Below are 16478 nucleotides of genomic sequence, written 5' to 3' on the forward strand. Positions count from 1 at the left end.
GTCACACATGGTTGGGGGGGGGGGGTCACTGATGTTTTGGGGTTGCTTTGCTGCTTCAGACACTGGATGTCTTGACCATGTACATGGCATTATGAAATCGGAAGACTACCAAAGAATTCTGGGGTGCAATGTAAGACCCAGTATCAGAAAGTTGGGTCTCTGTCAAAGGTCATGGGTCTTAAAGCATTTCTTGGTGCTTTTTGACGTGTGCTTTTGGTCATTGTCCTGCTGTAAGACAAAGCATTGGAGAGAACTGAACTGGCCAGCAATGAGTCCAGATCTCAAAACAGCAGTTGGGAAAAGGAACCTTTCAAACTGAGAGACCTGGAGTAGTTGGCAAAAGAAGAGTGGTCCAAAATTCCAGTAGAGAGATGTAAGAAACTTATTGATGGTTTACAGGAAGTGATTGACTTCAGTTATTTTTTCCAAGGGCTGTTACCAAATACTAAATTGAGAGTGCCAATAATTTTGTCCAGTCCATTTTTGGGGTTTTGCGTGGAATGTGTAAGATTTGGATTTTTCTCAACTTTTTTGTATCATACCAATACAAACAAAAGAAACAAACATGAAAACGCTTAAACATTTGTAATTGCAACACTTTTTTGGATGACGTGGTGCATTATCTGACAGAAATGCAATGGTGTCAATATTTTTGGTCATGACTGGTTACCTTTGGCGCAGAACAGCACAGTTGTATTGCGAGTGTTATTCTGCATATTGGGAATGAGTAAATAAAAATGTATAAAGGATAAAGCACTATTTTAGTGTCTTTTTCCCTATGTGTTGCTGAGCAGACGAGAGAGCTGGAGAGTGCTTTAAAGAGACAGTACCCATAATCTCTAAAGAAGGAATTGGACTGCAGCCACTGCCCAGAGAAAGAGATCCTCACCAGGGACAGCCACAGAGATAATATATGTCCACAGAGGGGGACACAAGCTTTTTATGACCTGTATTGGGATAACTATGATCCTTGCTGGATCACATATATAGAATGTTATAAGATGGCCTTTCATGCCATCCATTGTATACTAGTGTGTCTAGCTGTGAATGGTCACAGCGATCACATGCACAAGCTGGGCCAAGCACAGCCCAGCTGTGTCATGTGATTAGCCGTGGCCAAATTACAGCTAAGCACAAAAAAAAAAACCCTGAATGAATCGATGTCATTCAGGTAAATGCTTGCTTATAGCAAAGTAATTCTTTGCTATAAGCAAATTGTGTAAAAACATTGTACTACTTTGGTCATAGTGAAATATGAAAAAAAAAAACTTAAAAAAAATAAAAAATAATTTTTTTTTTAAATTATATATTTTTTTTTCGTACTGTCACCTGTCAGTGTCCCTGATCACCGCCATGCCAGTTATATGATGATGCTGTACTGCACTGGTGACAGTATGTAACAAAAAAAAACTAGTGAAAATAATTTTTTTAATTTTTTCATTTTCCGAAAAATGAAAAAAAAATGACAACTTCAAAAAACTTGCCATACCTCTTATGAAATACGTTGGACTGTCTACTTTGCAAAAAGGGGTCATTTGGGGGATATCTGTACTGTTGTGACATTCTTGGACCTCAAGAAATTAGATTGGCTGACTGGGAGGTACACTAACTGACATCAATATTGACACTAATATAGTGATAATACTGTACACTGTCACTGTACTTAGGACACTGGCTAGGAAGAGGTGTGGGGGTCAAAATTATCCGGTAAGGGTCAGTGTGTTTGGTGTTGGTGAAGGATCTTTCTTTTCCCCTTCGATGTTTCCTCTGGACACATATTGGACTTGTGCTGTTTTAACACTGAACTGTCTATATTCTATATGTTGAATTTCTTGTACTATGTTATTTTAGATATATACATAGTGCTGCATTTTCTCCATTTTTTAATGTATTGTGTGTAATATGTGCGGCTTTTACTAAGAGATTGGTCTGTTTTTCTCTCAGCTTTGTCAGGAGAAGAAACAGCCAGATCGTTGTTCTGTGTACAAAACTCTATGTGTGATTGGACACAATCGATCAGCAGGTCTCAACAATAAATAACTGGCCAGGACCTGCTAACAAATATCCTGTAGTGTCCAATAGCAGCAGGCACGCACATGTGTGCCCCAGACCTGGAAAGCAGGCTTACAACGCTTATTTACATTAATATTAAGCTAATAATTTATAAGCAGTTAGAGCAGTTTTTTTTCCCCTTTGGAATATATATAGGTTTTACATTGACAAATAGTGATCATTGTAACCACCCCTGCCCTGTCAAAAGGTTTGTCTCATCTCTGTAACTTATACATTCTGTTGGCGAGCTTGTTCTTTTGAAAAACAGCAGACTTACTGGCTGGATCACCAGCTGAAAACAGAAGAAAGAAAACCTGAAAAAGAAAAGGAATGCAGCCATCACACCTAAGAAATGGTGATCTGCTTTTGGGTTTAATACCACTTTAAAGCGCAATTGAACCCTAATAATGTAAAAACTGTGATGTAGTCAGGTTGTATACAGTGATAACTCTAAGACTCCATTCGCACTTGTACAACTCCAAAGTCGTGTAACTTTGCATAGGTGTGATTTGGCTTGTCCCTCTGCAAAACTGGATGCTTTGTTGCATGTAAAACATTCAGGTATGACTTTCATGCAACTTTTGATGGTTAACATTGAAGTCTATGGCCCTCAAGTTGCATGAGAGTCGGACCAAATTAGTGCATGAACTACTGTGAAATCGCTGAAATTTTAAGTCGTACATATACAGCAGGTAAAATAAGTATTGAACATGTCACCATTGGCTAGTAACAACCTATACAATCCATACATACAAATAAACCAAAACAAATAAGTTCAGAAATTAGGTTATGTGTAATAAAATGGAATGATACAGGGAAAAAGTATTAAACACATGAAGAAATGGAGGTGCAAAAAAGGCATGGAAAGCCAAGACACCAGCTGAAATCTATCAGTAAGCAGAAAGCAATCCTGCCCCTTGTCAGTGCAAATTAATATCAGCTGGTTCAGTCTCAACTGATGGCCTATACAAAGGTGTCTAATTACCAAAGTGTCACACAAGAAACATCTCAAGATGGGTAAAAGCAAATAGCTCTCTCAAGACCTTCGTAAGCTTATTGTTGCAAAACATACTGATGGCATTGGTTACACAAACATTTCTAAATTTCTGCATGTTCCAGTGAGCACTGTTGGGGCAATAATTCAAAAGTGGACAGAACATTTCAATATAAACCGGCCATGACAAGATACTCCTTGCAAGATTTTTGAGGAGTGAAAAGAATTGTCAGAAGAGCCAAGGACCACTTGTGGAGAGCTTCAGAAGAACCTAGAGTTATCAGGTACAATTGTTTAAAAAAAACAAACAATAAGTAATGCAGTCAACCTCCATGGTCTGTATGCATGCTCACCATGCAAATCTCCATTGCTGAAAAAAAAGCATATCGACGCTCGTTTAAAGTTTGCTACACAACCTTTAGAAAAGCCTGTGAAATACTGGGAGAATATAGTCTGGTCAGATGAGACCAAAATTGAACTCTTTGGATGCCATAATACACACCATGTTTGGAGGTCAGATGGCACTGCACATCACCCCAAAAACACCATACCAACAGTGAGGTTTGGAGGTGGGAACATCATGGTGTGGGGCTGTTTCTCAGTATACAGTACTGACAAACTTCATTTTGATAAAAATCTGCTGCCATCTACCAGGATAATGAAGATGAAACAAGGGTGGATATTTCAGCAAGACACTGATCCCAAATGATCTTTTTAACTATTTATCTTGTAAGTGCAAATTATCTATTGTTCACTAATAAATTGTCTATACTTAGGAGGCGCCTTCCTCTTTTTCATAGTTTCTCCATATAGGAGGCATCTTGAAGCTTTCATTACCAACAAAGGATTTTGTACGATCTCTGAGCAGTGCGGTCGATTAGAGCAGTGTAAAGGGGGGACAAGTCATAGAGCTGGGCTGTTGATTGGGCCAATGCTGGGGTTTTAACTCTTGCTGCAGCACTTCGCTGAGAAGAAAAAAGTAAAAAAAAAAAAAAAAAAAGGCATATTCATTGCTGAACATGCCACCTTATTACTGCGGTAATTAGGAGGGTTGAACTGTGCTTTAAGTTCCCTTCAATGTATTTTCACTTATGACAAGTAAATTTAAAATCTATAAAATTTGTTCTCAGAGAGTCCTTTATAGTTTTGAAGAATTACACCTGGTGTAACATTTGTCTCGCCATAACTATTTTCATATACATGGATTCTGATTTCAATTAGACAAAAATTCTCTTGAGAGTACAAATACTGAGAGACCGCAGCCAATAATAGTATTAGCTTAATGCATACCACATTTTTTTTTATATAAATGTATTTTTAATTTTTTTTGTTTTGCTTTGCCAAAAATGTATATGCACTTGAGTGTATCTCTGTGCCTGGATATTATATGAACACAAAATATTTCATATATATATATATATATATATATATCTATCCCTAGAGAGAAATAAAGAGAAATGTATGTGCATGAACTGTGCACAGGGCTGCTTTTGCTTTTCCTCTGTCACATTCTATTGAAGTCCATAAAGAAGTGAGGAAAGAGTTTGTACATGCAGAGCTGTGATCCTCCGTAATACAAGAGGCTTCTTCTCCTGGGCTGTCGGATTGTGTCTTAAGAACAGAGTTTGTAAAGAAGGCAAAGGCATGTTTTAAGGACTTTTCCTTCTTAAAAGACTTGACATTTTCTGCCTGTGTGATGTAGAACGATTTTCTTCTCCCTTGCTATATTCTTTAACAGGTAGGGATGAAAACAGTGATGTGCCTGTGTGGAGCTTGCAGTAGAAAGAAAATACTTTGCATGCTCATCAAAAATTATTCAGCAACCACAAATAAATTACATACAAAGAGCTTTGCTAAATGTTGCTTTGTAAAATAAAAAAAAAGGGATACACGGTCATGCTGTAGAGAATTTAATACAAACCATGTTCCTTTACCTGTTTACTGCTGAGTCTGTACGAATAGTAGCAATGGGTGATCTCATGTTCTTTAAATCCCAGACTTTAACAGTACGGTCATCACTTCCTGACACCACATTGTCCCCCACGGTGAACACAGCAGAGGTCACAGTGCTGAAAGAAAAAAACAAAAAACACACATTAGTAATAGGTTAGCATTTAAAATATCATCATTAGTGATTGATTGTTGTTCCCTGCTATCCAGTAAAGCATTGAGACTACACCTTTAAAGTGCACCTGTGGTCAATGAAATTTAGCAATTCATCCCCAATGTTCACAATAAGGGTACTGAAAGAACTGTTTATCTCTTGCTTTCCCTGACAGCAGTCTTCTAATGCTGACAAACAGAAGGTGTTGTAAGCCGTTCTGCAACCAGATTTTAGAGTCCAGAGTCACTGTCGCAATCCTTGAGGATGAATTGCTCCACAATACCTTCAGCTACTGAGGTTTGCTTTAATTACTCATTTACTGTATATTACACTATGTAAATACTTCAGCTGCCATAGGTATTATACGCAGCAGCATGACTTACTACGGTATACTGGAACTTGCAGTTTCAACACAGCTAAGACACAGGCAACTCTGATGCTAGCCACATGTTGCCAGTGATAGTCACGCAGCAAAGCCTTCTACTAACCTATATGGAATCATGCCCTCACTGGCAAAGGGACAGCAAGGGAGAAATTAGAGACTGACAAGCAGGCTCTAAGTGATTATGTCAGCGACTTGTCACCAGAGTCAAGATCTCCCATATAACACTTACCACACAAATAATCTCTTTGATCTACCAACTATGTAGAACAAAGGCCTACCTGATTTGATACAAATTGATTGGATAGCTTAAGTAGGTCCTCATATTACATTGTTCTGGTAAATTTAAAGTAGGTTGTACAGTCAAGATTGTGGGGCACACACTTTAATCATTTAAAAGTACTAAAATATCTAAAATTATTAACGATGCTAATACAGTCATAAAAATCTGAAAAACTAAGTAGTGGATTTCTTCTAGCCAAGGAATGAGTATACCCTCTTAAAGACATCATCATCAATGTCTGATGGACATCTGGAATGAAATTCTCCTCAAATTAAGTGATATATAAATCATAAAAGGAGTGCAATAAAATAACAAAGAACACATTCAAAAACATGCCTGGGAATAAACACTATTTTTTGTTTCCACTATTGTTCCAAACAAGCTATCCTTTTTCTAGGTAGCCTTTATAGTATTAGTACTAAACCCCAAATGGACTCTTCCCTAATGTCAAATGCTTGCATAGTGCCTTTACACATGGAGAGTGTCTTTTATTCAACTTCTGCTTTAAGAACTGAGAATTGCTTCAGACAAAATATTTTTTTTTCAATGCTGATATGAATTCTTAGAGAGAACACTTTCTGTTATCTCTGAACACCATTCTGTGCTATTCTATGTATTGGAGACTACCCAAGTCCAAAATAAAGCACACAGATAAGGTAGTTCATATGGTAAAAAAAAGAAAAAAAAAAACATTCATGCACTGCCCATGAAAATTATGTTGACACTCTCAGGAAGGAAGTTGATGCAACTGTAGAAGTCATCAATGTATATATATTATACAACCGCCTTTATTGTCCCCAGAATGCTACAGTCTGTACCAGCTCTAAATACTCTATCTTTATCTGCTAAAATTTGGCAGTCACCGAGTTGTCCAGTGCTTGGGAAGACCACTCCACTAGACCTGGCCAGACATGGGCACATCGCAGCTGATCTCCATGTGTCAAAACCCCAGGCCTACCTTAAATATTTTTTTTAATTTAAGGACTCAAAGGAAAACCCTTTCATTGGGATCTGTGAATTAACCGTGTGTACTAGTAATGCTTTTGAAGACAAGATCAGAAGAGAGGTTTATCTGGCTTGCCACAGAGATATTTTCCAAGCCTTAAACCCTTTGCCATTCCACAATCATTGCCAATGCTCCCATAATGAAGTTATTCTGTTTGCGTTTAGAAAATAGAATAAGTTCCCAACTAAGATGCTCCCAATAGTTGGAAAAACTTGTCACTGCCCCCAAAAGGGAAATCCAATATGGTCTGATCACAAGCAATGCCCAAACTATGTATATGGACAGACCACATCAATGTTAAGATCAGATTTGTAGTTCCACAAAGAGAAATGTGCACAAAGTTTCAAGATGAAACTTAGCCTACTTAGAATGCAGTGGAAAAAAAAACATGGCACATTTTCTGTCCGAAATCATCACATTAATTCAGGTTTGTCAGCTTATCCTTCCAGTGCATTTGATTTCCTGACACATGCCTTAGCAGGGGTCATGAACATCTATTTCGGTGAATTTTGTAATTTTAATTTAAAATGTCAGTTGTTTCTGTCATTTCCCCGGTACTGCGGGAATTTGATTTCATGTTCCATTCAGTCTGCTGATTAGAGATTAGCACTATCCAGGTCACAAAGGCCCAATTTACGCAAGCCCTCTTAATTTAAATTGACATCAAATTAGGTTCTAATTAGGACCGACCATACTGCATTAATGAGACAAAGTTGCTTAATGTAATTTCAGAGTGCGGCAACATTTCTCGTAAAATGATATGGCACCTAAATCCGTTCTGCTGTCCATTAACCCTTTCACAAGCGGACTAGTACACAAATTACAATTGACCCTTGAGCCCTGTATAAAACTATCCTGAAGCTTTTAACAAGGATTTGAGTAAAAAAACTGAGAAACGTTGCAGTAATTAACTTGTCTGTCGTTTCTCTCAAGCCTTAAAAAATGCTTTTTATTCCTGCAGAATACTGTGGACTAAATTTGCATACTGGAAACAAGTTTTATATGCAAAAAGTACATTTAGTACATTTTTCAAATCGTAATATGCATGCATGTGGAAAGGGTCAATCAGGCCAATGATTAATAAATAAATCTGGTTTAATAGAAAAGCAAGAAAATTGTTTTACAAAAAGGAACTACAGAAATTTATGTAAACGTGTTGAAAATTTGGTCAATTCAGACTGAGCATATAAAGAAAAAAAAATGTATAAACAGAGGCTACCTCTAGTGACAACTGCAAGTCAAAGCATACTGGGATATAGCACATGAAGTTGTAAGCAAGTCTTGTTTTCTGTATAAACTAAGCTTAGCCCAATTTCCCCCTTAGCCATCTTATTCATTCTTTAGTATGATGGGCGACGCCTAGTTATAAATGAAATTTGGCGTTTCCTTTCCCCGTAAATCTTGGTGAAAATTAGCAGATCAAAGTGAAATTTCACCATTTTGATTAAATATATTGCTTCTAAAAATGTCCTTGCCAGGTCCTCTTCAGCTTGCAGATGCTCTCTGCAGCCCCACATATTCCTATAGGTCAACTTCTGCAGTACCACTGGAGACTGCCATGAGTATCGCTCGCTATAGGAATGAATGTAGCCGTAGCATTCATGTGCAGACTGATGAGGCTCCAGTAAGGATGCTTTCAGAAACAAGGCTGTAAGGGGCTCTTTAATTGTCCAATCAGCAGGGTGTGGGCATTTTTTATTACCAAGCTGGCCTCTGCTGCCATAAGAACCAAACACCTTATTCTGCAGTATGGCAGGGTGAAAAAAAAAAATGAACCCTTTGGCAGGGGTCTTTATTCTCATTGTGTGTTTAGTGGTTTGTCCAAAGTTCATCTTTAAAACCTTCCACATTTTTCAAAGCATTGATTTTATGAATGGGATATGATATAACCATTTAGATTTCTTTAGGGTACAGTATGCTGTGAAAGGAGATTAGTCTTTATATGAAGAAAGAAAGATGGTTTCATACAACCTTAGGATCTACTGGAAGAAAAGTCAACATTCTCCCATAATGCCCTATTAGATCACAGGTAAGTCAGTTACAGAGGTTCATAGTCCATGATAAGGCTGTAGGATAAAATCATGCATGGAAAATGCAAAATCTGCAACACACAAAAAAATCTTTGACCCAGAGGTTTAGGCAGCTGTAGTTACTTTCAAATCTTAACCTTACTTGTTCAATTCAAGTTGGTTCCTACCCCTTCCTGCTTACGAATTTTCTCTATTGGTTCTTTTATACCTGAGCTATCTCACTAGTCAATAGGAAAGCTTGGAATATGAAAGACTAGTGGGGCTAACCTTTTATAGATGAAATCTGAAAATAATCCTTTGTTGTAAAGTAAACTTTAGGTGTGTAACCCACACTTAACCAGTGCTTTGATTTGCAAGATGACATCACTTATTGACACCAGATGCTGTTAGGCAGGCCATAGAAGAGTTTAAAACCAAACATTCTGTCGATCAAAAATGAAAATGAAGAATACGTATGTGACATCATTTGTTTCATTAAAAAAAAAAAATCCAGCATGTTGGATCAAGCACTTTAATTTGAGATAGGAATATTGCGTGTCACAGCTGGCACACTAATGCAAAAAACGGACAAAGAATGTTCATTTTGTTTTCGACTCATCTATGGCCTGCCTTAGTTTGATGGCCCGCATCATTCCACCCACTTCCTCTGAGCTCCGGACTACCTGGACTCGATCAACCTGTGAACAGACAGTGAAAGGAAAAGCAACGCAGTGATATCAATTCACTGTCCCTGATTTCTCTTCCCATCAGTTCATGAATTGACTGGCTGCTTATGCTACTGCTTCTCACACTTCAGCCCTGCTGTACAGGAATGGCAAAAGGCAGATACAAATTCAAGAACTTACACTGCTTGCATTAACAAAAAAAATAAAATCACTTAAAAAGTTAAATCAAACAAGAAGTTCAGCTTTAGGGAAAGCTAACTTGGGAATGAGAGCAGACAGAGCAATCTCTCTCATAGGTTCAAAGGTCATGTTGGAAGAGCAAACAGAACCAGGTTGAGGTCCCCAAGTGTCACCGGTGGATATACCAATAGAACTAGAATATGTCCATAGAACTATGTAAGCAACGCCCTCAACAAATGCCTTTCACCAGGAAATGGGAGGGAAGCAGTCTTTGGAAAAAGAAGAGCTGAAATAGGACCTTTGAATGTACCTTCTGGGATGGAAGTTCCCTGTCTGCACCCTGTGAAGTAGACCTCACAAGGCGTGCCTCTCCTAGCTTTTTGGAGCGAAGAAATAATGGAATCAGATAGGCACCCATCTTTTATGGCCTGGACTTCAACAGCCATATCATTAAAGCCAGCAAACACAAAGCAAGGTGGTAAACCAGTCTTTTGGACAGAAGGGGGATGTGGCAGAGCCCAAGGAAAGTCTACCAGGAGTCTGATGTCTGACTAGTACATCCAGCTGTGCCAAATCAGTTAGATGGGTAGCATCAGAATACTGAGATTCTTTGACATACAGTGGGGCAAAAAAGTATTTAGTCAGCCACTAATTGTGCAAGTTCTCCCACTTAAAAAGATGAGAGAGGCCTGTAATTGGCATTATAGGTAGACCTCAACTATGAGAGACAAAATGAGAAAAAAAATCCAGACAGACAATCACATTGGCTGATTTGGAAAGAATTTATTTGCAAATTATGGTGGAAAATAAGTATTTGGTCACCTACAAACAAGCAAGATTTCTGGCTCTCACAGACCTGTACCTTCTTATTTAAGAGGCTCCTCTGTCCTGCACTCATTACCTGTATCAATGGCACCTGTTTGAACTTGTTATCAGCATAAAAGACACCTGTCCACAACCTCAAACAGTCACACTCCAAACTCCACTATGGTGAAGACCAAAGAGCTGTTGAAGGACACCAGAAAATTGTAGACCTGCACCAGGCTGGGAAGACTGAATCTGCAATAGGCAAGCAGGTGGGTGTGAACAAATCAACTGTGGGAGCAATAATTAGAAAATGGAAGACATACACTGATAATCTCCCTCGATCTGGGGCTCCACGCAAGATCTCACCCAGTGGGGTCAAAATGATAACAAGAACGGTGAGCAAAAATCCCAGGACCACACGAGGGGACCTAGTGAATGACCTGCAGAGAGCTGGGACCAACGTAACAAAGGCTACCATCAGTAACACACTACGCCGCCAGGGACTCGGATCCTGCAGTGCCAGACGTGTCCCCCTGCTTAAGTCAGTACATGTCCGGGCCCGTCTGAAGTTTGCTAGAGAGCATTTGGATGATCCAGAAGAGGATTGGGAGAATGTCATATAGTCAGATGAAACCAAAATAGAACTGTTTGGTAGAAACACAACTCGTCGTGTTTGGAGAAGAGAGAATGCTGAGTTGCATCCAAAGAACACCATACCTACTGTGAAGCATGGGGATGGCAACCTCATGCTTTGGGGCTGTTAAAATCAGCATAGAATCCAAAGTATAGATGAAAATGTCTCCACACATAGTTCTATTATCTTCTCCAGCCATTGCCCACAGACCTCACAAACAGACCAGAGATCAGTATGTGCAAAAGTCCCTGTTGAAAAAGTCCGGATGTGACGAAACGCGTCTGGGACACGTGACGTGGTGACGCATTGACGTTTTTTTTGGAAGTGCCGTGGTGGCCATTTTGGATTCTGGAACACGCGGCTGTTCCAACCCTGGAGACTCCCATGGTTGCCTGGCTCTCCCTCTGAGCAATAAGGGGTTTTAAAATAAAGAGTTACCGCTAAGGAGTGGGTTCCTTTTGGATTGTCTCACTACACGGAAGCTGTTCTCATCTAACTTGAATGTAAGTTGCTACAATAAAATATGTTTAATTTCTAATGCACATACTGATCTCTGGTCTGTTTGTGAGGTCTGTGGGCAATGGCTGGAGAAGATAATAGAACTATGTGTGGAGACATTTTCATCTATACTTTGGATTCTATGCTGATTTTATCTATGTTGGGGTAATTATGCACTCTTTATATTGTGTGCAGTGGAATTACTAATTGAATATTATTCCTGAGATTTCACGATTGCTGTGACACTTTTGGTTTTGGTTTTTGCATGTGACACGTGTGGCACTTTATCTCAATATCTGGGGTAATATACTATGTTGAGTTTTTCTTTGAGATATTTTGAAGATTCTCTGGAGGATATCACCAATCTGATCCGGGGATAAAGATTAATTGAGAAATCACTTGTAAAGATTTTTGGACATTTGAATTTTACTTTGGACTTTAGGTGTATGGAATTTCACATAATAATTTTTGGGATTCACTAATCTAAGTTTGCTTATTATTATTGTTATGTTTTTACTTCAGGGGAAGGAATATTAAGCAATCTATTGGGGTTTTGGTAGAGGAAGTGAGTGCTAATTTTTGTATTAACAAAGGATATATAACAAAGTATTGAGATGAACTTTTTATATTGACCAAATACTTATTTTCCACCATAATTTGCAAATAAATTTTTTCCAAATCAGCCAATGTGATTGTCTGGATTTTTTTTCTCATTTTATCTCTCATAGTTGAGGTCTACCTTTGATGCCAAATACAGGCCTCCCTCATCTTTTTAAGTGGGAGAACTTGCACAATTGGTGGCTGACTAAATACTTTTTTGCCCCAAGGTACATGAGGAAGGAGTTCCAGCGAGGGAAGGGCATAGATCAGGCTGAACAGATCCCACAAAGACACCAGGGCATGCTTTGCTTTGCCCAGAGGTTCCCTAAACCTGGAGACAAACCTAATGGTTCCCAACCTGTAACAGAGTGAAGTGACCACTCTTGCGAGTGAAGCAACAACTTTCTGGAATCCAAGCCTTGATGACTTAAAAAGTCCACCTGCCAATTTTCCACACCCAAAATTTCACTGTGAACAGGGCTAGAATATGACGTTTTACACAAGGCAGAATCCAAATCAGCCTCTCTTTGAGCTAAGATACTTGATACTTCTGTAGCCTCAACAGTCAAGAGGACAAGTAGTGAAGGAATAAAATTGCTCAGTGTCAACATGTTAATTGGGAAAGGAGTTTCCTTTGGCATTCAAGTCCTTTGCACAGAAGGAGTGTCCAGGACTCCTCCCCACCCTGTCAGGCTAGCAACTATTGTGAGAATCTGCCAGACCAACAAAAGGAAAGATTACCATAACTCAGGGGCTGGATTTGTGAGCTGCCAGGCCAGGGATAACAGGGCCCTGGGTGTCAAATTTATGCAACTGTTAAGTAACCGTGTCTTGTCTCAGACTGCAAGAATGTCAAGTTGCAGCAATCTGGAGTGGAAATGGGCTACAGGATTGCTTCCAAAAGGAGGTAAACATCAAGTCCAGCACCCTTATGCATAGGTGAAGGGTTACCAGGCTCTTGGATTGCACAGTCCAAAACTTAGATCAGAGAGCCAGGAGTTGGCCTTGTGGAAGAAAACCCCTGCACCCTGGAGCTATATCTAGTAGGAGACCTAGATACTTCAAGCGATGAGTTGTTTTCATAGTTGATTTCTGAATGTTCAGGACACAAATTGTTGTGTCAATTCCAGACTCACAGGCACCCACAGCCTTCTTTGCAAGGGCCTTAGAGAGCCATTTTGATCTTGGCATGACGACACCATACACATCATTAGCAAAGAGTACACCAGATTCTAGATTACTGAGGGTTAAATAACACAGGTTCCACTAGCATACTCTTAATTAGGTTCCAATCATTGGCACCTAACCTGGAACACCTGATTCTAATTTTATGGATTCAAATGGTGGTAAATGTAGGGGTGTACTTCCTTTTTCCATAGAACAAATCTGCATTTTAGTTAATTCAGTTTATTAGAATGAATACTTCATGTCATGTGTGTCAAAGTAATTTGTTCATTTAAAATATGCATACAGATATAGTCGATTTACTTGAAGATCTAATAATTGCCTGGTCATATACACCAATCAGCCATAACTTTATGACCTCCCGCCTAACACTGATTGGAGCCCCCTTTTGTGGCCAAAACAGCTTGACTCATTGCAGCATGGATGCCAATAGAACTCTGAAGGAATGCGGTGGTATCTGGCACCAAGCTGTCCGTAACAGATCCTTTGAGACCTGTAAGTTGCGAAGTGGGGCCTCGATGGATCAAATGTATTTTTCTAGCACATCCCACATATGCTCAATTTGATTGAGATCTGGAGAATCTGGCCAAGTCAACACCCTGAACTTGTTGTGTTCCTCCAACCACCTTCTTGAACCAGTTTTTCAATGTGGCAGGGTGCATTATCCTGCTAAAAGAAGCAACTGCTATCCGTTAGTACTGATTTTCCAGCACTAAGCCCCCAAGTGTTTAATTGGATTGAAAACTGGAGAATTTTGAGGCCAAGTCAATACCTTAAACTTGTTGTATTCCTCAAACCATTCCTGAACCATTTTTGCAGTTTGGAAGGGAGCAAAAATTAACTTCTCCTAAATTAATCAATATATTTATTATATATGTATATATGTCATTGGCTTGAGTTCAACATCTATTTCTAGAAAAAGCAAGGGTATAGAAAACACAAGAACAATGCATCATTGTACCTGGTAAATTTTCCTAAGGAATAAATACTGTATGCACTAGATTTTGTGTGAAGGCTTTGGCACCAGTATTTTTCAGCGCAGGAAAGTTAATTAGTGACACAAAAGGTCCAGGCACATGACAGGTGAGTATTTAACTAAATATATTTACTGAAAGGAATGGTAAGGTTAAAAGGAGGGCTAGTGTAACAAGAGCCTAAAAAGGTACAGTATCGCTTTCCACAAGACAAACTCTGTTCCAAAAGCTACCAGTGGGAAACGCCTGTCGATGAATGCCAACATATCATGGAGCTTAGCACCCCATAGAAAATATTGGTGACAATGGCAACATGGCTATACAATTGTGCCTCAAACAGAAATGGGTGTTTCTCTTAAAAATTAATTGTATTCCAGAAGGCAGTAAAAGTGTGCATGTTGAGGGCCAACAGTGCAAGCCAGAAAAAGCACATATGTAGTAAATGTGTTTGGTAAACTAGCACGCAAAGACTGTGATCGTATTATAAGACTGACCATATTTGGAATACCCTATTCTGCCACAAATTGCCTCATTAAATGAATCACCATATATTTCTTGGCTTAAGCCAGTCATACATGCATTGAAATTCTGCTGAACTTCAAAACATGTATGCGCAGGCAGGCTGGTTTACCAACTAACTTCTGTACAACTACCCTGTGGGGTTTTTCCAGAGTGATCATGGCCGCAGGTTATAGCCAGCAGCATTGATCAGCAAAACTGGGTGATTTTTTTTCCATTCAACCCACTGGTTGAATGCAAAAAATGACGAATGTATTGGCTGCCTGAGAAAATCGGCAAACTTTTCTTTTGATGGATTCTTTTCATTTAAGATGTACTGTGGCAATGAATAAATTGAAGCCACTAAAACAATTACTGCATTTTTGATCACCATATGTGACAGATCTGAGTATGGATTCCTAAATGCACATTAATACATAAATAAAGAGAAAGAGAATGGGAAAAGGCACTCACACAACTTAACACTGCATGATGGTATTAAAGGAATCCTGAGTCAACAATGATTTTTAAGCCAAATCAATTTGCATATAAATGTTTAAGCATTATTTCCTTCACCGCTGTTCAGCTGGAATACAAAATTCTTTTCCTTGGGACCCCGAGAGCAAATGTGATCAGTTCTTTACATCTGGCACCCATTTAGAGAAAAGTATGAGGGTTAACCGGAGGTTAGATCACATAGAAAAAAAATCTGGACATCCAGTGGACCATGTCTTAATGGGATGCTATAAGACATTAGGATTTTAATAACTCAAAGGTATGACAAGCAATGCAGATCAATGGGGGAGGAAGTAAGAGAGGCAGCCTCTGTATAGGCTGGAGACTCTTTAGGCAGCGGGTCTCTCTGGGAGTTTGGTACGATGCTCCTCTCCTCTGGAAAAGATTCAGACTCTGCCAAACCCCAGCAAAACTCATTTATCTTGTCGTAGGGAGCAGCCGAGCATGTACTTCCAGCTGACAGCGTGGCACTTTCTCACCACACACCACTGCCCGATCTGGAACATTCTGCTCCCTCTGTGGGTCTCAATCAACGGAAATACTGTGATGCTAGCACTCCTCATTAGGACTAACAGCTGTCTCCCCAGTCACACAGAGACCGGGAACTGTTTTGCATAACAATCTGCTGAAATTTCACATACACAGGGAAACAAACAAAAAAAAAAAAATATGATGGGAAGGATGCTGGACCATGAAATGCTGATGCAGTATGATCAGAGTTGGCATTACGTCCAAAAATTAACTATGCTCTTCCCAGCAAATGTCTTAAAAGGTGTTTGTGACAAGATCTAACTAGACAAGTAAACCAATAAGACACCTTCTGAGCATCTCCAAAAATTGCACAATATAAGTGATGCCTGAAGGAAGGAACATCTTGTTACCTTTTGTTATTAATACTCTCAGCAAGGTACTAGCAGGAGTAGAATTCACACTCATGCTGGCTTTGTTAAATGTCAATATTAATCCCCTCAGTTCTGTGAAGGAGCACAATTAGGGTACAGGTTGAGGCTTTACTAAGAATATGTCGCTGCTGCACTCCAAATAAAGAAAAAAGAAAAGAAAAAAAATCA

The 16478-nt window shown here is 39.2% G+C and overlaps 1 protein-coding gene across 5 annotated transcripts in view; it reads right to left on the bottom strand.

Annotated features, from left to right (window-relative positions):
• The window catches only part of WDR37 (WD repeat domain 37), a 214529-nt gene that overhangs the window by 10241 nt on the left and 187810 nt on the right, over positions 1 to 16478 (bottom strand). For all 5 annotated transcript variants that reach the window (XM_089668733.1, XM_089668732.1, XM_089668731.1 and 2 more), the window contains one exon: positions 4981 to 5115. In XM_089668733.1, the coding sequence (XP_089524859.1) occupies positions 4981 to 5115 (135 nt within the window). The remainder of the gene's footprint in view (positions 1 to 4980; positions 5116 to 16478) is intronic.

This window comes from Staurois parvus, unplaced genomic scaffold, assembly GCF_062004578.1.
Source record: "Staurois parvus isolate SC_StPar_1 unplaced genomic scaffold, SC_StPar_1.0 ptg000061l, whole genome shotgun sequence".
NCBI lineage: Eukaryota > Metazoa > Chordata > Amphibia > Anura > Ranidae > Staurois > Staurois parvus.